General features: G+C 53.2%; 1 protein-coding gene across 1 annotated transcript in view; it reads left to right on the forward strand.

Annotated features, from left to right (window-relative positions):
- Positions 1-23,176, forward strand: part of RUNX3 (RUNX family transcription factor 3) — a 36,740-nt gene that overhangs the window by 7,783 nt on the left and 5,781 nt on the right. The window contains exon 4 of the mRNA XM_086626040.1: positions 16,449-16,613. Coding sequence (XP_086482166.1) covers positions 16,449-16,613 — 165 coding nt within the window. The remainder of the gene's footprint in view (positions 1-16,448; positions 16,614-23,176) is intronic.

The raw sequence follows: 23,176 nt of genomic DNA on the forward strand, positions 1-23,176 counted from the left end.
GCTCTGGCTTGGCGTGCCCGAGGGATGCCTTCCCTGGGACGCTGTCCCGGGCTGCAAGGTCAGCAGTATTCTCCTTTTTTTTTTTTTTTTTTCCTGATTTGTGGACCTGGAAAGGTTTGTTGCGGAGGTGCTGGCTCCTTAAGGAGCTCTGCGTGGTGTTTATTCGCTGCTTGTGTTGCCTTGTGTGGACCCTAAAGGTTGATCTCTCCCCCATCCCTGCACCCCCACAGCCCATAAATTGCTGATCGAAGGAGTTTTAGACCCAAGTTGTGGGTTTGGGGCAGTTTTTCAAATGATCGTAGATTCCTTGGCAGTAAAGGTCGTATTTTGATTCCCAGTTTGACCCTGGGGCTTAAATTCATGATTGATGAAAATCCAGGCTTGTACTGGAAGAAAAAGAAAATTAAAAAACCTTATTCCTTGCCACACTGTTGGTTTGCATCTTTGAATGAATCTGAAATTTAAAAAAATGCCCTTTGCCCTTCCCTCCCTGCCCTCCTCTGCAGCAACCCTCGGTGTGGAAATACCGGCTGCGGAACGATCCGGGCTCACTCGTGGAAACCCAGCGTGGTTTTCCCGGTTAACCTGCCACTGGGTGGCTCTCGGGCATAGCACCCCTGGGTGCACCCGCACCCGCCAGGCACTCAGAACCGGTAAAACCCCGGTAACTTTGGCCAAACACAATGGTTCATGTTGCCATTCCCTGCTTGGCTTCGGGAGGTGAGAGCTGCCAGCAGGATTTGCAATTATTATGTGTGTGTATATATATTATATACACTTTTTAACATATATAGATGTAAATACACACGTGTGCGTGTATATATACATATATATGTGTGTGTGTGTGTAAAAATACATGGGTTTTTTTTTTTTCCCCTTCTTGGCTGCAGTGTCATAAATGAGTGGGACATGGTGTGTGTTGGCTCCGGGATCAGCACTGGCTGGGGCTGGGGAAGGGCTGGTGTGAGCAGGCAGAAAAGCACCCTTAATGTGGAAAGAATTGGCCATTTGTCTTGGTATCCTGGGAAAGCCCTGGGCATCGTCTTCTCAGATGTGGCAAAATTCCTCCAGCAAATGTTCTCATAGGGTTTTGGGGTCAGAAACGCAGCTGGGCCCCGCGCCCTACCTCTGAGCATCCCATTCATCTTCCACCCCTGGCCCATCACTTCAGCTCAGCCCTTGAGCAAGTCCTCCCAACTAAAGCTGCGCCCAGAAAAACTCCCGAGGAGTTTAAAATGGAGCGGAGTTGGGTAAGAAAAAGCTGGGATGTGGGTGACAGCCTGGATGGGGGCACCGGGAAAGCTGGACCGTGGTGTCGCAGGTGCCCAAACACCCGTGGGAAGAACCCACAGCTGGGCGAGGAGCAATGCCAGGGCACACGGGGGCTGGGAGCGGTGGTGGCTTTGGCCAACCACCGTCTCAGTCACGGCCCACGGTCCCCGAGCGTCCCCGCAGCCGTCGCACAGGTCCCCTCCAAAGTGCCCGGCTCGCTCGCTCGGAGATATTTTTTTTCCTTGTGCTCAGGCTCTTTCTGGGTTAGGTCTGGAGAAAAAAAGGACATTTTTTCAACTTGACACCTTAGCTCTAAACAAATGGCGCAGCAGGTGCCAAGTGTTGACATACTCTGTACAAACAGGAAGTAATAAAATATTTGAACTTCCTGTGGAATTTCCTTCTTTTTTTTTTTTTTTTTTTTCCTCCCCCCCCTTCTCTGCAGCTCTTTATTGAGCAAGAGCCCGACTCGGCCGAGCTGCAGCCCTGCGCAGAGCCCTCTCGCATCCCCGGCTGCTTGCAAAATAATCCACAAGAGGCAGAACATGGAAAAATGAATCTCTGGAAGTGATACAGGGATGTTAGTCTGTTCCTGGGGAAATGGGAGCATCTCCAGGGCCTCCTCCATCACACCCACCTGCTGGCTGCTTTCCCCTTCCCTTTCCCCTTCCCTTTCCCCTTCCCTTTCCCCTTCCCTTTCCCCTTCCCTTTCCCCTTCCCTTTCCCCTTCCCTTTCCCCTTCCCTTTCCCCTTCCCTTTCCCCTTCCCTTTCCCCTTCCCTTTCCCCTTCCCTTTCCCCTTCCCTTTCCCCTTCCCTTTCCCCTTCCCTTTCCCCTTCCCTTTTCCCCTTCCCTTTTCCCCTTCCCTTTCCCCTTCCCTCCTCTCTCTGCTGTCACTATTCCCCACCCTTTTCACTTGTTCTCCTCCCAGCTCCCTCTTGCAGCACCAGCCCCTTCTTCTCCATCTCCTGGGAACTCTTGTGCAAAGCCTTTTTTTTTTTTTTTTTTTCCTTTAAATGCCTTTTTTTCCCCCTCTTTGACTTTTTTCGTTGCTGCCATTCAGTCTTCCTTAACCTTTCTTCCTTTCTAAATCCGCTTTGCCCTTAACCCCTTGTTTCTGATTTCCCTGGAAGTGTTCAAGGCCAGGTTGGATGAGGCTTGGAGCAACCTCGTGTAGTGAAGGGTGTCCCTGCCCATGGCAGGGGGATTGGAACTAGGCGGTCTTGAAGGTCCCTTCCAACCCAAACCAGTCTATGATTCCATGATTTTCCACCCCATCCCTGCTGTCCTGGTCACCATGTCAAGGAAAAGGGGAGACCAAGAGGGCTTGATCACCCACCACAACCCTTGTAGGGAAGCACATCTATACCCAGCCGTGCTCACCCAGGCTAAAAACCATCCCTCAGGCTGTGAGTGGGCATCAAGCCCCGTGTGCCGGTGCCGGGGCGGTGGGAAGGGGTGCAAGGCAGCCGTGCTGGGCTGTGCAGAGCCTTCTCCACCTGCATGACGAGGGCTTGGACTGCTTTGAGCATCAAGTTGGCTTTCTGAGGTTTAACGCTGCGTAAGTTGGGTGAATGGAGCTGGTTTTCTTCCCTCCCCGCCGCAAAGACAGCAAGTTGAGGAGGGAGCAGGATGCTGGAGCGTGGCACGGGGGCCGCAGCCCTCACCTGGCACCATGGACCTCCCCGTTCTTACCTCGTGGTTTAATTTTCTCCTGTCCTGGGTTGCATGATGAAATGGAGGGTGAGGAAGGTGGGGTTGGAGCTTGGGTTTGCACAGCCGACAAGCGAGGGGCAGCGGGGGCCCCGTGTCCCCCCTGGCACCCGCTCAGCCACAGCCGCGGTGTGAACGCTGGCGGAGGTGCCGGTGACGTGTGTCGGGGTGTGCTGGTGTCTCGTTTCGGGTGTGTTCGTCACAGATTCGGTGCTTTCGGTCGTGTCCCCGCTTGGTGTGACCACAGGAAGCGCCAGGAGCATGTCCCCACGCTGTGCCATCCTGGCTCGGAGCGGGAGGAGGAGGGGGCTTGTGGCTGGGCTCCCCCCAACCAGGCGAGAGCATTCCATATCCCCTCTCCCAACATCTTGTCTCTGCAGGATTTTCTGGCTGGGCCCCATCCTGCACAGCCACAAATCCCCTCCGTGGCCACTTTTGCCTCCCCAAAAACCTTCTTCTCCCCATGTCCCTGGGGACGGGAGCGACGGGGCCGTGTCGGGAGCAGTGCCGCCCTGCAGGGGACAGCCGCTCCGGCTCACCCCGAGCGCCCGCTCCCTCCTCGCGCGGCACGTAGCCGGCGGGTGGAAAGGCTTCTCACCTCCCACGGCTCTGAGTCGTTTCCAAGAATCGCTGCTTTTTGCTGTCATATTTCCCAGAGCCTCAGCTGGGTGAGGGTTTCCCTCCCCACCTGCCCCCCGTGCCCAACGTCATCCCGAGCCGCAGCCTGGAGCATTTCCTGTGCTCTTGCCTGCGAAATGAAGAGTTTTGGGGTCTGCAGAGGCTGCAAACCCCCTTGTCCCGACCTGTGCGAGGTGTCAGTGGCATCTGTGTCCCCGGGGTGCTGGGGGCCGGTGGGCACAGGGCTGCGGCTGCCCTCGAGCACCCCGTGCATTGGGGGGTATTGGCTTCAGGTACAGGGAGAAAAAGAAAAAAAACTGGGAGAAAGATTGACTCTAAAGAGGAAAAATCCTCTCTGTAAATCCAGCCTGAAGAGGCCTTTGCTGCTGGTGATAGTGGGGTGCTGGTAGGCGATGAGAGGAGGGTGCCCATGGCCCCAGGTGCCCCCAGCCCCGCTGCAAGGGCATTTCTTCTGGCAGCGCTGCCCAGCTGGCAGCCGGGGAGGAGAAAGGGTTTGTATCAGCACGGACGGGGATGACACACGCCTCGCTGTGGCTTCTCCATCCATCTCGGAGCCGCGCTGATAAAAGCAGCGCCCTGAACCGCCCTGTCCTGCCGCGGAGCCGCCAGCCTGGACACACCTCGGCACCGCTGCCCACACCCTGTATCTCACCACCACCATCTCGGTTCTCATCCCACGCCCAGCGCCGCGCTGGTCCCGGCTCCCCGGACCCCGGTGCCTCTGCAACCCACCCCAAAAGAGCCTTTCTCACTTTTATTTTTTTTAATTTATTTTCTTAGTTTAAGGTGCATCTGAATCCGTTTTTATTGAATTCAGAGCAGTCTGTGCTGTGGATTTTCTTTTTCCTTTTATTCCTAGTGGATGCTCCAGCTTGAGGTTAGAAGGACATAGGACGCACAGGACCATGCTGGCAAGGCAGGCGATCCCCCCGCTGCTTTCCCCATCCCTCGTGGCTGCAGATGAGTCTGAGATTTACTACCAGAAATAGCAAAACTGAAACCTGTTTTGCTCAGGAAAGGGAAAAACTGTGCCATATTCCACCTCGTTAATCAGAATAAGCTCTGTAGAGGCCCCGATGTGACACCAACCATTAGAAATCACCAGGCAGCCCCTATAAGATGGAGCTGCCCTAATTCCAGCCTCCCATCCTGCCCAGTTCGACCCACGGATTTTGGGCAGGAGGGTGGGAGGCTGAATACCTCGGATTTGCCTTTGCTATGGGCTGCATTGGGAAGTTTCAGTGCTTTAAATCAGACAGTCGCACATGTGGGGTCAGTCCCTCTCTGCTCAGCACCAGCTGTGACCCCCAAACCAGCTCCGCTCCCCCGAGCGCGGCGGGGACGTGTTTATTTGAAGGTGAAGGCAACTTGCCCGGAGCCGAGGCCGTGCCGTGGCTGGATGAGGCCGAATTGCTGAGTCAGCGCCTCCGCGCCCGCTGGCAGCAGGGCTCGGATTTGGGGGATTTCGGCGGTGGCAGCTTCCCCGTGGCGCGACCGTCCAGGCTCCTGTGTGTTTTTCCTGGGGTGCAGCAGCCCTGTGCATACTTGATTCCTTTCGCAGTGTCGTGTTTTCCTGCCTTAATGGCTTCAATGGCATCGAAAGTACAAAATTATGTGTTTCATATATTGCAGAGTCGGTTATTTCCTCGCTCCCTTTTGGGCTGCAACGTCTTTAAAAGCATTGCTGGTTTCTGGCGAGATTTCTGACTCCTTGGTAATCGCTTGTAGGAAAGAGCATCTCTTTAGGACTTCCCTTGTTTGCACCGTTTTGGGGGAAAAAAGGGAGAAAGAGGGAGCAGAAATGTTCCCATTATCTTCCAGAAAAGTGACTGCGTGGGGGTCACACCATTAACTTAAATGGTTCATGAACTGGTCTCGGGATGCTTTGTCACGCGGACCTGTGCTGCGGGGGGTTTGTGTAAACCCGCACCGTGCTGCTGCTACATGGAGGGGGGAAAACCCCGTTGTCTCCTGGTTTTGTTGTGATTCGAAGTGTCTTTGCGAGGAGACGGGGACCTGGAGGAGCTCTGCGGGGCTTGGGTGCTGCGGGGAGGGACCGGGGTGACGCGTCGTGGCTCTCTGGGCTGTTGGCTCCGTGAATCCGGATGGTGAAATAAATCTGTAACTCTGCCATTCCTGGACAGGGGGGAATTGGGACCAACCGAGCGGCAGACGCTGGTGCGGGTCAGCATGACACAGCCTAAACCAGCTGAGGATGAAGAAGAGGGAGCGGGGCAGTCGGATGGGGTTATGGGATGGGAGCCAAAGAGAGGCAAAGGCAAAATAATCCCCTATTGTCGCATTCCTACGGACGATTTTGGGACCCCGTGGTCTGCAGCATGCCCGGGGTGGTGACACCCCATATTTGCTGCCCCTGTTACCCTTGGAGATTTGATACGGCTTTGGCAAGTGCTCGGGGAAGAGAAAATACATTATTTGAGAGTCTCGCGCGTCTCAGAAGCTGGAACGGAGAGCGGGGACGGGGGCTGCGTCGTGCCAGTATTGTACCATTTCAGATCTTTATCTTGGCAAAAAGGCTTCCTCGTGGGGATGCGTCAAACTTGAACTTGAGATGTTTCTGTAATTAAAAGCAGGCTCGGGGCTGAAGCGCTCCCGTGGGCTGAGAGTTTTGGGTATTATTAGGGTCTTTTGTTTTATTCCTCTGCTTGTCCTTAGCCAGATATAAATACACAGACGTTTCCCAATGTGTCCGGGAATTAGGAGAAAAAAAAAAAAAAAAGGGAAATGGTGAAGAAAAAGGAGAAATAAGAAGAAAAAAACACAACAAAAAAAGGCAACTAAACCAATCAAACCAACAAGACCATTTAAATAAATAAATGACCTCACCGCTTCTGGGACAGTTACTTGTCCATGTAAAATTGTTATAATTTGTTCTCAATTAAAATGCGGTGCTTAAAATATGCTGATTTCCTACTTCTTGAGACCTGTCCCCTTCCCTGGGGAGGAAGAGGAGGGAATCCCAAGTGACACTTTCTCGCTTCCCTCTGCCCTGGATGCACTGCAGCCATTTGGGATGGATGTTTAAAGAAACCCTCTGGGCTCTGTACGACTGCCTGGCAGCTCCGGCATCGCTCTCGCTGGCGGGGACCTGCCATGGTGGTGCCCCTTGGGCACGGGGGGTGATGCTGCTCGGGGACATCAGGCTTATCCCAGCCGTGCTCCAGCCTCTGGATTTGGAGGACGGAGCCCGTGCAGAGCTCGTGAGTCTCTGCTTCTCCCTGCACTGATCCAGCCCCACCTGATCCTACCTGGACGAGCGAAAGGGCTTTGGATGGGGCATAAGTTTTTTGGGATGTCCTGAAAGGCAGGCGTGGGAAATCCTCAGTGGGAACACAAGGTATTTTAATATTTTCAGTTTATTGGTGTTTTCTCCGCCGTCCCTCCTGATGCCATTGGGGTTGTTGGTGCCGGGAATGGAGCACTCACATGGACGGTGCCTGAGAGCCCCAGCCCCCCATGCCTCCTTCATGGGGAGCATTCAGCTCCATCCCACCCTCCCCTGTCTCCTTCAACCTTTGGATGGAGACAAATGAAAAGCAAACGCTGGCCGGGGCGAGGCGCTGGGAGGACAACACGGCATCGGTGCCATCGCCACCCACCCCACCGGGCAGCTCGAGAGGGGCACGACGCACCCCCTGCCCTCACCCTCCATCCAGGGCATCCCTTAAAAACCTCCCCGGCGCCCCGTTAACCGCGGCCTTTGGAGCCAGCGGCCGGGCGGGAGGCGGAGGACGAGGTTGAACCCGCATCTCTGGGCGCACGGAGGAGCCCGCGGGGAGGGCCGGGGAGGCGCCGAGTTCACGCAGGAGCCCTGGCAAATGGCTGCTTGCTGCGAGGGAGGGTTTCTCTGTTTGTATTCCCATCCCTAATGTGTTTTGATCCCAGCGGGGAAATTTGCACCCTTTGGTATCTGCCGAGACCGTCGAGGAGGTTTGGGACCGCTGTTGATACATGCATCGCAAGCAATTATGTTAAACTACCTCCTCCTCTAATTTCTTATAGGTGCTGCTACCCAATTAACCCCTTCGGGGTCCAATCCTGCAAAGACGAGGCGATGGGGAGTTTGGGGCTCAGCTTTGGGGAGGTGGATAAAAATCCACTGGGGACAAAAGCCGCCCGGCACCGGGTTTCTGTGGGTCGGGCTGTGCAAGTGCCCCGGCCCCGTGAGGGACCTGCTCACCCCTCGGCAGGGCTTGGGGACATCCCAGGGGACAAGAAGGTTGCCCGACTGTGCCCAAAGCAATGGGTTTGCATCGCCTGCGCCTTCGGTGCTGCAGCTCGAGGCTGTGGTCCCGGCCTCAGGAGTATTAATTGAGCAAGCGAAATTATAAGAGGTCCAGTAAATTCACTCCTCTAATTATTTTATTTGCCACATCTAGTAAATTCCACTTCTCCTTTTACAATCACCTGGCATGTAATAACCTCAAAATCACTCCACTTAAAAATGACCAGTATTTTCTAAGCGTAGCAGTATTGGGAGTCAGATTGGGGAAATTAGTTTTGCTGCGTTGTACAAAGAAATCTTTGTGGAAAATGGTTGCAACACCTCCTGCTTTTGAAAGCTTCGGGGAAAACCCCAGGGCACGATTCTCAGCTGGGGTGGAAGAGGGATACCTGCTCCTGCTCCAGCTTTGAAAATAAATGAGAATCGGAGAAGTGGCCATCAATAGTGTATTTGGAAGAGATTGGAGCAAAAGGATCCTCTGGTGGGTGGGGGGTGTTTGGAGAATCAAGTTTCACTGAAGGCTTCTTGCAGAAGGGTGTCGGTGGTGTCTCAATGCCGTGCGTGGGGGCGAGTTGTGCCAGGTGCTGTACAAAGAAATCCCTGCAGGATCCAGCGGCGCGTCCCAAACGGAGCTGTGCAAATGGGCAAGCAGGCTGGGGCGGGATGCAGGTGACGGAACATGCCAGCTCTAAATAGGAATATTTGGGAGCATTGCAGCAAGGACGTTGGTGAGCTTTCCTGCTTTGCAAAGGGTCAGTGTTTTGCCCCGTGCCTCAGTTTACCCATCTGTAAAGTGGATCTAATAATCAGCTGGGCAGTGGGTGACGTGGGAGCGTCGCACGTATGTGGTGGTTGTCCTCGGTGAGGATTTGTTGAGCTGTAGCTGGGACTGCATGTTGTTGCTGGGTTATTAATACACCGTGGCCCCGCTTCCCTCGGGCAGGATTTGTGCGCTCAGGAGGACAGTGTGAAGGGTCACGGATTGGAAAAGAGGAGGGAAAAAAAAAGTCAATGCTAAAAGGCAAGTTTCATTTCAGGGAAGACAAGAGCTAAAGGACCAGAACTATCAAACAAAACCACAAGATCACATCAGATGTCAGGGCAGGACATGTCTCGTTTCTCCCTCTCGAAAGGGCTTATCAGTGCAACCAATCGCTTTAATGATGTGGCGGAGGGAGGAAGAGGATTTGACTCAGAGTGAGATGAAATTTAGTTCCTAAGACCCTTCTCTTCCGCTGCCGGAGACCAGTCACCTGTTCTGCAGTCAGCCCAAGACAAACCATATCCTGCAGCGGAAGGTGCTTAGACATGATTTTGCATTATTTGCTCTTACTCTTTCCAATGAATTTACGCACCATAGTGGTTGAGGGGGGAGGAAGATGAGGGACCCAGCACGCGAAGAGCATCCCTGGTGCCCGCCTCGGCCTCCGAGCCTCTGCATCGAGGACGATGGCAGCGGGAAGGTGCTGAGCCCCGTGCCGCCGTGCCTCCCACATGGAGGTTCCCAGCTGAGCTCATCCCAAATCCCCCCGTGGGAGCAGGCAGCCGTCTCTGCAGAGAAGATGGAGGGTGCTGGGCAGGTAGCGTTGCTCCAGGGCTCTCGGTTATAGCGTTGCGCCGGGTGTGCTGGCAAAGCTCAGCGGGAGCCGTAATTATCCGGCAGTCTCTGGAGACGAGCTCAATCCTGGGATCGGGGGATATTAGCATCCAAAATGTCAGGGCTCAGCTCCAGCTCTGTCCTAGGGCAAAGGGGAAACCTGGCGCTCAGCATCCTCAAACCTTGGGAAAGTTTGGGTCTGATCCGGGTTGCGCCGCATTACCGAGAACACAGGACCGGTTGGCACAATCCTGCTCTGCCCAGTTGGCTGCCACGGGGCCCCACAGCGTCAGGTATGGCTCATATCCATCTGCTGGACCGTGGCACGTTCCTCGCACAGGTCTGAACCCAGCAGATGGTCCTCCCCATCCTGGGCAGAGTATCCTCAGCTGGTGTCACCCAAAGGAATTTGATGCGCTTGCCCTAATGGAACAGGTTATTAAGTGGGAAAAACCAGCTGTACTGGTACCAGGCAGGTCCCATCTCAAGTCATTAGATAGCAGGCGTGAGCTCACCGTGAGCTGGCATCACTCCACTGATCTACGCAGCGACAGCTCATACGTGCAGCAGAAAATCTGATCTCAGACGTGACTGAGGCAACACCAGCTGGAGGTACTTGAGATCTGGCTGCTTCCTCCCGAGCACCCAGCTTTGAAATCTTTGAATCAGGGGTTTTGCTTAATTCCGTGAGAAATGGATCGCGGGTCCATAAATGAATTTTACCTTCCTGGAAATGAAAAAAAAAAAAACCAAAAAAAGGCAGTGAGGCTGGTGGTTTTTGCAGCCTGTTGTGAAAGCTGCTGTATTTCCCGCAGATGAGCGCCGATCTGCCGGTTCGTGACACACGGGGTGAAATTTTCAGATCTGCAAATCAAAACTTTTAAAAACCACCCAATTCGCTCTGCAGTCGCCGCGTCAGATTTTCGGAGGTCTTTGAGGACGGGACGACGCGGGAAAGCACTTGTGAGAGTTTTCGGCGAGGCACGAGCGAGCCAAACGCTTAAACCTGGTGAATTCCACCCGCTCTGTCGCCGAGAATGTCCCTGACTTTCCCTGCGCTGTGAATATCTCGGCAAATCCGGAGAGACTCAGTCTCCCCGCTGAAGCCCTGGGAACGGGGAGCCCGTGTCCTTCAGGGATTTGTCCTGCATGGAAATTCGGGCGCGATGTTCCTTTTGAGTGAAACACGGGCCGCGGCACTCACATCCCAGGAGCTTTTGGAAATGCTACTCTAGATTTCGGTTTTAATATCGGAATTAATGCCCTGCTTTGTTTTCCTTCCAGAGGGTTTAGCTTCGGGGTCTCCCAGTGTAATAAAAAGCCGCCGTCGGATTTATCGGAAGCCGCCTCCCGTGGCAGGCAGAGAGGCAGAGGCGAAGTCAAGGGGCTGAGCCGTGAGCGAGAGGAGAGCAGGGGCTTGTGAAAAGCAGCTAATCAATACCAGGCTGCCTCGAGCGAACATCTCTCCCGCTGCTGGAGCTTCAGACAGTAAAAAACCTCCTGTAAATGCAACATATCTCTGAGCTTCCTGCCAGCTGGCCGGGAGCCAGCCTATTTCCTTCAAAAAGAGGGATATTTATTTTCATCCTTTTAGAGGCAGCCAATTCATCTCAGACCACCACCAGCTAAAAAAGCTTTATAAATTAGCAGCCTTTTTTTTTTTTTTGGAGGGGGGGGAGGTTTGTTGTTGGTTTTTTTTTTTTTAATTCTCTCCGCTGCCCCCTTAAATATTATTTTCCTTTCGTTGTCGGAGTCGGTGTAAATGCTCTGCCAGGACGTGCGAGCCGAGGCGCATTGCGACACACTCCCCTTTCTCTCCAAGCTGGAGAAAGACAGTAGCAGTAGTGTCTCACGAAAGCCAGAGGAAACCAAAGCAAAGCCTCGCCGTGACCGATTCTCCCTCCAAATGGCGTAAGCAGGCCAACTTCAAACACGGGAATAATGAGTTATCTGTGCCTGACTTTGTTCGGCAGCAGAAGAGACGGTTCCTGCTAACGTTTTCCTCCTGTGAACTTCTGGGCTTCAACTTTTAGAAGGGGGCTGAAGTGGTGTTGGCACTTGCCGGCTGCTGCCGCTCACCGGAGCTCGGTGGAGATCTCCGTCATCCTCCATGGAGACGTCATGTTTGAGTCCCTTCCAGCTGCCGGCGCTGCGGGCAGCCCAGTTCCCGTCTCCACGCTGTCCTCCCCTCCCTCTTTCATTGGCCATGGGCTCCACCGAATTCTTCTCGGCCGGGAATTTCCCATGGCGAGTCTCGAGCTGGAGGTGGGTTTCCAGGGAATACCTGAGGGATGTTCATGTCTTGTGTTGTAGGTGCGTAAAGATGAAACCACCCCGACGTCTGCTGTAAGGGACAGGCCCGCTGTTCCCATAACACAGGCGTTTCACATGTGGCTTGTTTCTGGAGCACATGCTGGGACTTGATAGTCTAGCCGAGACTCTGACTGGGAAAAAAGTCAACCCTCTGTAGAGGATTGGCGTGTCTCTCTGAAGTACCTATTTTGAGGGCTATGAGAGGGATTTGAAAGGTGTTTTGCACATTGAGCCGGAGTTTGATCCGCTGCTGATTGCTTTCTTGTGGTCCATCCTCATCGACATGTAGAGACTAAGCCACGGGGCTGTGTGGAGCATGGCTGCACGGGTTGCTCCTGGTGAGCTCCTTCCCGGCTAAGCCGTGAAAGTTGGAGGATAATATTTGAGCAGAACCTTGAGTGGAGGATGGTGGGAGCTTGCCGGTGGGATGCTTGGAGCCTTGCTTTGAAGGTGGATGAGTGGGGATCTCTGTGTCTGCTTATGGCTCAACTTGAGCTACTGTCTCCTGGTTCTTGTCTCCTCCCCAGTGGAGCTAAGGAAACGATCTGCAAGCATGTGTGTTAATGAACATCCCCCCATCTCCAGCTGAAACGTTCCCCGTTTCCTTCGCTCCAGCTTGCTGCCAGCGTTTCGCAGCAAGGCGCCTGGGGAGGGCCAAGCCACATCCCACCATCTGCTCTCCCTCCCTTTGGTAGCACAGGGCTACGAAGCGGGACGGGAACGAACGTGATGCCCAAATCCAAACCTGCTGAGGTCGGAGAGCAGGCTGTGCAGCTCCCCATCTCTCCCAACTGTAACCCCATCTACATCTAAACACAGATGAATCAGGGCACCGGGACCTCCAGGCACCCCAGAGAGTCTTTTTTCAAACCAAATCTGCCAGCTCTGAGATTTTGATGTCACTCAAGCCATGAAGCTCCTGGAGCCCTTTTCTACCTTTGATCAACTTTATATTCTGCATCTCAGCAATGCGGGGAAATAAGCTGCTTTTGGTGAACATTGTGGACACCCCCCACTGCCTGGAAACCCCATCCAGGTCCCACCTTCGGAAGCCACATCAGGTTGCGCGCTCTCAGAAGGAAAAACAGGGTCTGTTTGGTCTTTGAAATGTTTTAATGCAGAAAGCATGTCTTTAAATCGTAGCTTTGAGGGTCCGAGCTCCAGTGCGGCGCACACTGTTTCACTGTCTGCATTCCAAAGAAACACCCAAAACTTCCAGTATGCTTCTTATTACCGGCCTAAAGTGTCAAATTCACATCAGCTCTTCCAGCTGGGAAGTGTTCAATGGGATCGTTTGTTTGATATGCTGATACAGATCTTGTTATTACATCAGGATCGGAGGTGATCTGTCAATGTTTACATCATGTCATGTTCAATATCGGCGTTAACTGATTCGGAAACCCGATCCGGCGTTAAAACCCTCGCGCTGTTGACAAGAAGTGCCTAAGGTCAGTAGCTGCCATCGTTTTATAGGACTAAGGGCTGTTGTTTCCATAAATATTGACCGACAAGCCAGTGCTAGCACAGCTGGAAGCGCAGTGCAAAACCTCCGACCCGACAGCAGGTTTTGCGCCTCAAAAATTCACAGGTCAGGGTGATTAAGACTTCTCAGACAGATTTCTTGGGATGAGGTCTGGAGCTGTTTGAAGTCACTTGAAAATCCGCCCACTGGCTTCAGGAGGCTTTGAGTCAGTCCTTGGGTTAAGCTAGAAACCACCTTCCTCTTCTCTAAGGTATGAGCTATTGTTCACTTGACGGCGTTGGTTTCCTCTCCGTGACAGCTGCGGGTAGATGGGGAAGGGCTTTTAATGAAGCCAACCGCTGCCGAAATTAAAAAGCTCAGGTCGTTCTGATGAAAGAAACCCATTAATAGCGATTCTCTCTTGCGTGACAGAGTCTGACGTACCCAGCTCAAAGTGACAAGTGGCAGGAAGTCCTGGGGAGACAGCCTGTACCAAAGAGGGGGTGGCAGTCCAAGTTGGTGGGGTTTAACTCATTCTCTGCCTTGTTTCGTACAGTTTAGCGCTGCCAGGTCTCATCCATGGAGATGGGGTGGGATATGAACTGGAGAGGGTCTAGGAGAGCTGGGAAGGGTCCAGATCCCACTGCAGCTCTCCTCTGGGCTTTCATTCCTAAGAGAGCTCTTGTGTTTGCCTTGACATATATTTGATTCAAGTTTTCTGCTTTATTTTTGTCAGAATATTTTTAGGGTTTTGGGGTTTTTCACTGGTAATTGCTGGGTCTCCCCACAAACCAGCCCCTTTTCGAGGGTGTAAGTGCAGCACTGCTATTTACTCGAGGCTTGAAAACCCCATGGGGCTGCGCCCGCGCTCAGACGGGACGGGGACCAGAGCAACCACAGCGCAGCACGACGCAGCCACATGAAGCCTTCGGTTAAGTCGTTCGGCTGAATAATCTTTAAAAACATTATCTGCCTGGACATGGCTTGATTTATTTTTCAGGATTTTTCTCCGTCACATGCCAGATACTACTGCAGGATAGGGTTTTAGCTGAGACAGAGGCAGAGAATTTAATTTCCATGAAATTTCTGTGGGACTTGGTCTTTGAAGTCCTTTTGGCTTCTCTGCTAAGCTCTGCCTGAGAAAACTGTGAAAAGGGAAAACGTGAACCTATTTTCTTCTTTTGTGCTCAAACTTATACTGAAATAATAAAACGTGGAGCAAAACAAGACACCTCACTGCACACGTGTTGTCCCTGGGGAAAGCACACGTAACACGTGAGAGATGCCACTCGTGTCTCCGAAGGGCCTCCGCTAACGCAGAGATGCCCGAGGTCCAGGGACACGCAGAGAACAGAAGAGATGTTTTATAGTGTTGATTTGAGGTTTCCTTGGTTTACTCCACACAGCAGGGAAAATACAGTTTCAAAATACTGCCAGGTTTTGCTTCCCACCGGCAGTTCGTCCTTACCAAGTTTTGCTCGCAGGCGTCAGTGGTTGTCGTTCGGTTTGGACATTTACGGACCCGGGAGCCTGGGGATTACAGAGTTTGGGGGGGACAGGGGGGCTCACCTGGATGTGGAGCTCCCAGAGGAGGGTCAAAGCCCCTCAAAACCTGTGCCTGGGAGCGGTTTGCTGTGAGGAACCCTGTGGAGCAACACCATGGCAGGGAGCCCCGCAGGGAGTGCGAGATCCCCTCCGGAGCCGATGCTCTCCCCTCCCATCCGAGCCATCCGGCACCTCTGCAGACAGCCTGGCAAGCTCAGCCTGAGCGCGACGAGCCAAGCAAACGCGCGATCAGAAGATATCAGACATCAGATATAAAGACGGGGAAGTCTGGGGACTTTCTGTGACTTTGCTATAAATTGATACCGAGCTCATGCTACGCAGACCGGGGGGAAGGGGGGTGCGAGCATGAGGTGGCTGCATTTTGCACCTTTCGAATGCATCACTTTTCTTCTTCAAAGCCACTGAGAACCGAGCTCGACTTGGTGGATGTTGGGCCTTAGGCTGGATCTGATAAGGCTCAGCGCTCAGCAGAGCTGCAGAAGGGTTCCTTCCCAGCTCCTCTCCTACATCCCTGGCGTGCCCGCACACCTCCCGTGCCCCCCGAGCTCTGCTCTCCATTACGCCCGGATAAAGCCTTTGCCACCTCGGGAAGGTCCTTCCATGACAGGTGCAAAGAGCTGGGGGTGCTGCACGGCCGACTGGCTGCGGCAGGTAAGGAGCAAGGAGAATCCAAGAAGCCGGCACTGATGTAAAACTGAAGCAGCTCCGGCTTCTCTGGAGTCCCTCCAGCTTTGCGCGGGTGTAACTGAGACTGGAATCCGGCCCAGAGAGAGTGAAGCCGTTCGGCGATGATTAATATAGTAAAATGCGAAAGTTATGTATCAAGTGTATTTCATGCGCCTCTTGCCTCGGGACAATTAGCATAAATTTAATAATTATTGCCCTGTGCCAGCAGCTGCTACCTAAGGAGCTGGGAGTGCTTTACAAACGCTCATTAGTTGCTGCCCTGCCTGGGGGAGGGAGGTGAATATTCTCCCCAGTTTACGGGTAGGAAAAGAGGAACAGAAAGCAGCAAAGTGAGATGGCCACGGCGTGGTACCAGGCAGGGCAGCCCCCATCCCTCCTCCTGCACCTTCTCCGGCCCTGCCTGGCTCTGGCCCTGTTGGGTGGGCAGAGCTGGGGAGGGGGCAGGAGTCGGACGCGAGTTTGTTTTCTGTGCACTGAGCAAACGCTGTAGAAAATACTTAAAATTCAGTATTTCTTTTGGTGGCTCCCCAGTCAACACCCTGCCAGGAGATGGGGTTTCTCCTGCCTTGCACGTGTCCCCCCTCCTTGTTCCGAGCAAGCGAGGGCTGGTGTAGGCTGGTCGCTCGGGCATGGCACAGGGCACCCTGACCCCGACACCCACGTCCTGCTCCCTGATCAGATGGTGACTTACTGCACGATCTGGGGCCTCTCACATGGGTCAGTCCGTGTCCCCCCTTCAGCCAGCTTTGTCTGTCTGAACTACAAGCTCTTCCCGTGTGTGTGTGTGCCATGCAAAGCCCCCGGGGCCGATCGCTGCCAGGGCTGCCGGGCATTAACCCCCGTGCGAATAATGGCAAACTGCGAAGACGGAGAACGCGCTGACTTTGTGTGTAACCAGAGCGCTCCAGCCAAAGGGTAACCCATTAGATATCAGACTCTCTTATCATGTTCCAGGGCACAGACAAAAGCTAGAAGACCAAGCCAAACCCTTCACCGACCGCTACGGGGAGCTGGAACGGCTGCGCCAGTCCATGAGAGTCACCCCAACAACACCCAACCCCCGCGGATCCCTCAGCACCCCGAGCCACTTTGGGTCCCAGGCTCAAACTCCAATACAAGGTAACTGGCTGGGTGCCCCAGCCTGGCGTCGCACCCCGAACCCTCGTGCTCCCGACACGGCCGGGCAGGGAGCGCAGCCATCCCGGCCGAGCAAGCTTCCCTCGGGATGGTGTTTTAGGGCTGGAGTCCAGCTGTCCCCCGGGTAAGAAGCCTTGCCTGGGGGACAAGCCAGGGAGGGGTTTGGCTGGGTTTTTGTCTCTGGAAGCCTTTTTGCACCCACAAAATCAACAGGCAGCTGCTGAATCGGAAACTCAAGTGATTTCGCTCTGTGCACCATTAGACATGGGGTCCTAGGAAAATCCGAGCAGTTTCAGCAGGAACCCCAGGGAGATCGGAGAAACGTACTTTGAATCCAGTAACTTCTTTGACATGAAGGCGCCCGCGTAGACGGTTAAGCACCAACTAGAAAGGGTGTATTATACTTTACATGCTAATCCAAATGGTTTCTTATCTTGTTGCATTGTATTTATGCCAAGTCTGGTGATCCATCACCCAGCTCCAGCATAATTCCCCACACGTATGCACACCTGCATGGGCGCACGCGTGCGCGCACACACACAGAGGCTTTGCTCTTCCCATATTTGCCATCAGCATAGCTGAGCCCTCGGGTGTTCCCTGTGAATCTGCATCGTAGCTTGTTGCCAGGAAAGAGGTAGGGATTGCCACCGGAGTTACTCAAGAGAGGTTGGTCTGCTCATTCCCAATTTCAGCCCCGAACTAAGCATTGCTTTTGAAAACTCTAGAATAGTTTGGGTTAGAAGAGACCTTCAAGATCATCTAGTTCCAACCCCCCTGCCATGGGCAAGGACACCTTCCACTACACCAGGTTGCTCAAAGCCCCATCCAACCTGGCCTTGAACAATTCCAGGGATGCGGCAGCCACAACTTCTCCGGGCAAAATATCCTCCTGCCTTGCTGCTCCCAGCTGGCTGCACTTCTCAGCCCAGCCAGATGCCACCAGGATGTGCTAAGAGAGACCATTCTCCTGTTCGCATGCGAGACGTGGTCCTCCATACATTTTTCATCTTGATGCTGTTCTCCTTTGCAAATCGGCAGAAATACTAACAGGGATTGAAGAGATAGTATTTAAGCTGTTTGCATTTTGAGTTTTGGTGAAAAGTGGCGCTTCTTGGAAGGTTTCATATGAAACGTTCCGAAAGCCTTTGCGTTGCATTTTCAGAAGTGACACAGCTCAGACACAGATGTTTGAAAACCTCAGTGTCATTGGCAAAGAGGGCATCTCAGGCACAAAAACATGTTTGAGAACGTTACCTGAACTGTAAAAACTGCCCCGCTCCTCCCAACCCAAAATTACAGTGAAAACTTAATTTGTTTCTCATTGAAATGCAAATCTTTATGCTTGGAATTTTCATTGATACTAGCACGGTTTATGAGAGGAACCCGGGCATTTTGTGTAGGATTATCATTTGATTTTGGTTAAAAAAAGCAAGAGGGAGAAGGAATTTCATAGGCTCATCTCACTGGCTGCATAATAAAGAGATTCTTGGGGGAAGAAAAAAAGACACGTATTTTAAATTAGCACAGCCCCCCGTAGTGCCAGAAACCCAAAGAGCGTCGTTTGGAGCCCAGAATCAGGTGATGACACAAATTCAACAAGAAAAAAAATGAAACTGGCCACAAGCTACCGTCTGTGCCAAATTCCCAAATGTCAAGTGACAGCAGGAGTGGAGACACACAAAATTAGCCATCTAAAATCATTCCTGCGGAGTGAATCCAAAGTGCCAGGAATGCTGCAGAAGGCAGTTCGTGCACGCTCTGCTCTTGGCTCCCTTGTTCCCAAGTTGGAGGAACTGTCTTAAAATTACTGTGGGCTCTTACCAGCGTAACTGGGAGCAGAATCAGCTCAGTCATTTTAATCTCAGCCCTGTCCTTTTGACATGACGCTGACTATAACCAATCCTAATAATAAAACCTCCACCTCTTTCTCTCGCACACACACGGCTTATTCACAGAGATCATAATTTTTACCCAAGCAAGTGGAGCCTGCCCTGTGCCAAGAGCAACACAGGAGTTAACAGGCCTGTAATTCTCACGACTTGGCACGTTCTTGGGTAACACACACGAGAAGCCGATTAGCAAAAAAGCATAACGAGATATCGGTTAGGAGGGACTAACGGGGCAGGCTGGAGTTCATCCGGCCCCCGCTATCCTTTCCCTGGGTGCTTCCCAACTTTAATGGTTTTAGCAGTTTTGCATCCCGTTGCAGGGATTAAAAGGGGGCCGGCGAGAGGCAGGTTTTCCCTCCGTGAGCACCTACGCCTGGCAGCCCTCCGCTCATGTGCCGGAGGTGGTTGGCCTCCCGCTTCTGCTGACCGAGCAGTTTGCATGAACGCTTCCTAATCTGCTTCTGGCAAAACCGGGCTGGGGAGCTGAGATGCTCAGAAAGAGCCTGGTTCACCGAGGGGGGATTCAGGCACCCCAAATTCCTGCACACAGCACGTGGGGTTTGGACTTCGAGGCAGACAGGCACGTAGGAGACAGCGTTCGTCTTTGGAAGCAACTGGGGTTCTCTGGAGATGTGTTTGCTCTGGCGCAGTCCAATCTGTCCTCCCTGGGAGCGAAAGCTGTGGCCGCAGTGGAGATCACGGCAAGGAGGCTGGTGTAAATGGGAGAAGAATCTGGCCCTCAGCCATTTGCCGAGGAGTTTCAGTAAAGCAGCCCGTGGAGGTTATAAATAGCCCCCATGTAAAATGATCATCCTGAGGTTAAATGGTCTCAAACCAAAAACCTCCCGGTAAGAGAAAACCGATCGTTTCTGAAGGGCATGCCAGGAAACATGGGAGGAGAGCGGGCTCAGCACCGTGGCCAAGCGGGTCAGATCCTGCTCTCCCGCTGGTTTCCCACTGCCCAGTGTCAGGGCATTTCAGTGGCTTCAGCCTTACCTCGTGCAGGTGGGCAGAGAATCGATCCCTTCCTGTGTCTGTCTGCAAAGGGGACAGACATTTGCATCCCTCCACACACCCATTTCCACTGCTTTAGGGGGAAAATAAAGTAATTCTGGATTCACCCCAGTGTAGCTGTAATGAGAATCTGGCCTAGTAGCCAGGTAGGTAGGACACGCAGACCCTCATCTCGCAGCAGCCAGCGTTGCTCCCCTGGCTTCAGCAGAGCCATCTGCCTCCGTTGAGGATTTGGCCCAATACTTCTCCAGTGAGGTCTGGAAAATCTGAGGGTTTGAAATCCCAGCTCTCCCGTCTCCGCAGCGAGACACCAAGCTGTCATTAGGATGGCTTGAAACGGTCCCTTATTACGGGGCATGCGAAGCCAGAGCCTTGCCTGCTTGCTTCATCTCGAGTTTTGTCTTCTGAGTTCAAAAACTCAAGTAGCTCGGAAAAGCGAAGCAAGATGTTAAAGGAACTTGCTTCCACCCGCCTTCGGCTGCTCCTCGGGGCCTCCCTGCTCGGGGGAAGTGGGATGGTGACAGACACACATCATCCCGGGGAGAAGTGGGATGGTCCCGGCAGCCCCCAGTTCTCGGCACGATGCTTTGCCCTGGCCCCGGTTTCCACAGTGGTTCACGCTGAACCGTTTTATTCCCGTTGCAGCAGAGGGGACGGCCCATGCAGCCGGCTCCTCTCTTCTAGCTTTGTGGTGGAAACATCTTCGACCACTCCAAAGCAATCGTGCGCATCGTCCGGCAACACGGAGGGGCCCTGCGTACACGAGGACCATTGCAAAGTGATTTTAAATTCGATCTCCTCAGTAACAGAGCAAGCTGGTTTGATGAATGCGCTCAACATCCCCTTGCACGCTCTGCGTATTGCTCCAGCAAAACCAAATTCCCTTGGCTTCACGGGGAGAACAGTAATGGCTGGATCCTTTTGCAAACTCCGTCCTGCCTCTCCCAGCCTCAGCATCTGCTGAGCGGTTTGGGAGACGTTGTCTTTGCTGGTGAGGAGCTTTCAGGTCTCCTGATCTGGAAACTGCTCGATTTTCTCCAGTTTGATTTCCAATCCATTACTCAAAGCAGCGTTTTTAACACAGGCCGGTCATCAGCAGAATGTTTCACCATCTGCATTTAAAGTAAAAATCTCTCTCTCTTTTTCTTTTTAAATATCCATTTTTAAAGTATTACATTACTTTTAAGAAGCCTCTTGGCATAGGCAGCAAGTGCCCTATTGTTTCCGAAATGCAACGTGGCTGCTCTGAGGTTAAGTCCTGAATTATGGGCCCAGCAAATACACTGAATTGCTGCTTCCTAATCCCTGTCCAGATCGACTTATGGTTTCTTTAAAATATCCGTTTCTTAATGGATAAAAACATTCTACCATGGGCAGAGACTTAAATTGTTTCCAAAGGAAGCCAGGCAAGCATTAGTGGGAAGAAAACATATTGTGGGATTCAGCTTCAGCCTCAAAGGAAGGAACACGCTTCAGATGGGTTTCCTGCCTGCTTTCAGGCTCCGCGGGCTTCTGTGCCTATCTTTAAACTGCCCTTCTGCTCCTCGCAATTACATCTGCCCGCTGCGCAGCCCGTGGCCCTTAAATGGGTTTGGCGAGTAACGGTCAAAGATGAACCACAGGCCGGTGCTGGATGGCAGCATCCCCCGAGGGATGCTCCAAGCACCCGCGGCCGCCGCTTTTGCCGCTGACGTGCAGCCGCCGCCGTCGTCCCCCAGCCACAGCTCCGGGTGCCGAGGCGCTGCAGCTCGTACGAAACAGCGGCTGAGCTTGCAACGAGCCCGGCTGAATTTGCCGGGGCTCCAGGGATGCCATCCCGCCTTTGACGTGGGGTTCTCGCCGTGCTGGGATCCTCGCCGCCAGATTCAGACTGCCGCTGGGGACCCTCCAGCCCGGGGTCTCCGCGCTGCCGGGCTGCGCGGCCGCGGTGCAGCCCAGGAGCGGCGGAGCAGGGCAGGAGCCCTGTCTCCCATCATCACCCCCAGCAGCCTCCCGCTCCGCAGTGGGTTTCCCATGGCAGACTTGGCCTGGCCCAAACCTGCTCGGCAGGCAAGGTGGTCTAGCTGCAGGCTGGGTTGTAAATCCAGCAACTTCCTTTTATGTAGTCAGGGCTTGTTAATTTTTTTTAATACCCTTTGAATACAGGTAAAGAGCAAAGCGCGGGCAGGCCAGAGGGAGTGCCGGCAACCAAGGGAGCGCTTCCCAGTTCAGCCCACCCACCCGCTCCAATTAGCACCGTTAGCTTATTCATTAGCTTGGCAGCGGGGATTGAGCCCGGTGCGGTGTGTGCCGGGCAGGGGGATGCGGGCAGAGGGCTCTGGGGATGGCAAGGGGAAGAGAGAGGCTGTTGCGGGAGAGGAAGCTGGGAGAGCCCGGCTTGTTTAGTCTAGCAAAAGGCAGGCTGGGAGCGGAGCTGATGGCTCTGTGTAAATACATCCTAAACATCAGGGAGGGAGAGGAGCTAATGTAAGCTATGAAGGACAGTGCTGGCACAGGAGATGGGGCTGAACTGGCCCCGAAGAAAGCCCGACTGGATGTTAGGAGCAGGGTCCTCCCCAGAAGGGTCCAACGAACGGTTGGGAGCATCCCAATGGACCCCGACGGGTTTGCAGAGGAGGGTGAGATGTGATGCGTGATTCACTGAGCCGGGAGTACCTGGGAACATCCCTGCCCCACTGCCCTGCGCCTGCATGGACCGGGAGGCCGTGGCTCAGCATATTTGGGGTCCAACTGAAAGTGCTGAGAGAGGACCCAGGCGAGCAGAGCCCGCGGTGCTCACTGGGGTGGCTTTGGGGGCTGCGCATGGGGCTGCACGGCAGCACACGGTGCGTGGAGAGCATTAGAAACCTGAGCAGCAAACACGCTCGGCAATCTTGAGGTGGTGCCTGGCGATGCTGTGATAAGCGACGGTGTGTGTTGATGTGTTTGGGTTTGGGTTTTCTTCTTTTTTCTCAAACTCTGCAGAGGAAGTACTTGCACCCAGTTTGTGAGCTGGTTATATCTGATATAGAACAATTGCTCCATGGGCGTGTAATAACGGATGCTGTTCACACCCTCATTTTTTTTCAACACCTCCCCTCCTCCCCCAAAATAAATTTTGCTCTATTTTTTGTGGGGTGAGAGGAAGGGGCCATTTTCTTTTTTAGTTGGCTCTGACTTGGAAACAAATGAACTCGTTAACATATGTGACAGAGGTGTGAGAGCGTGCCCACATGCGTGGGTGGAGAGGAGAGCGGCGCCTTCTCTAGAGATGAGCTGGGTCTTCAGAGATCAAGTGCAGCTCGTGCACCTTCCCGTACAGAGCAGATTCTCTCCATCTTTGGCCACCTGCCTCTCCCAGATGGAGGCATTACGATCAGGGGAAGGAAGCAGGGAGGAAGAGAGGTCAGAAAAATGCTGAAAGACAACTTGGAGGTCCAAGCATCACAGAAACCAGTAGAGAAAAAATAGCCAAAGGTATATACAGAGAGAGAATTTCTGTCCCCGCTCCGTTTCGCATATGCATGCGTATTATATACATGAGCATAAAGTATCATTAGCGTTTACATTGTTGTCAATCATCATGGCATAAGACAGGAAAGGAGGTTTTTTTCCCCCAGGCTAGATTTTTCATGACAATTTTGCAAGGCATGTATATGCATA

The sequence above is a fragment of the Tauraco erythrolophus genome, chromosome 24 (assembly GCF_009769465.1).
Source record: "Tauraco erythrolophus isolate bTauEry1 chromosome 24, bTauEry1.pri, whole genome shotgun sequence".
NCBI lineage: Eukaryota > Metazoa > Chordata > Aves > Musophagiformes > Musophagidae > Tauraco > Tauraco erythrolophus.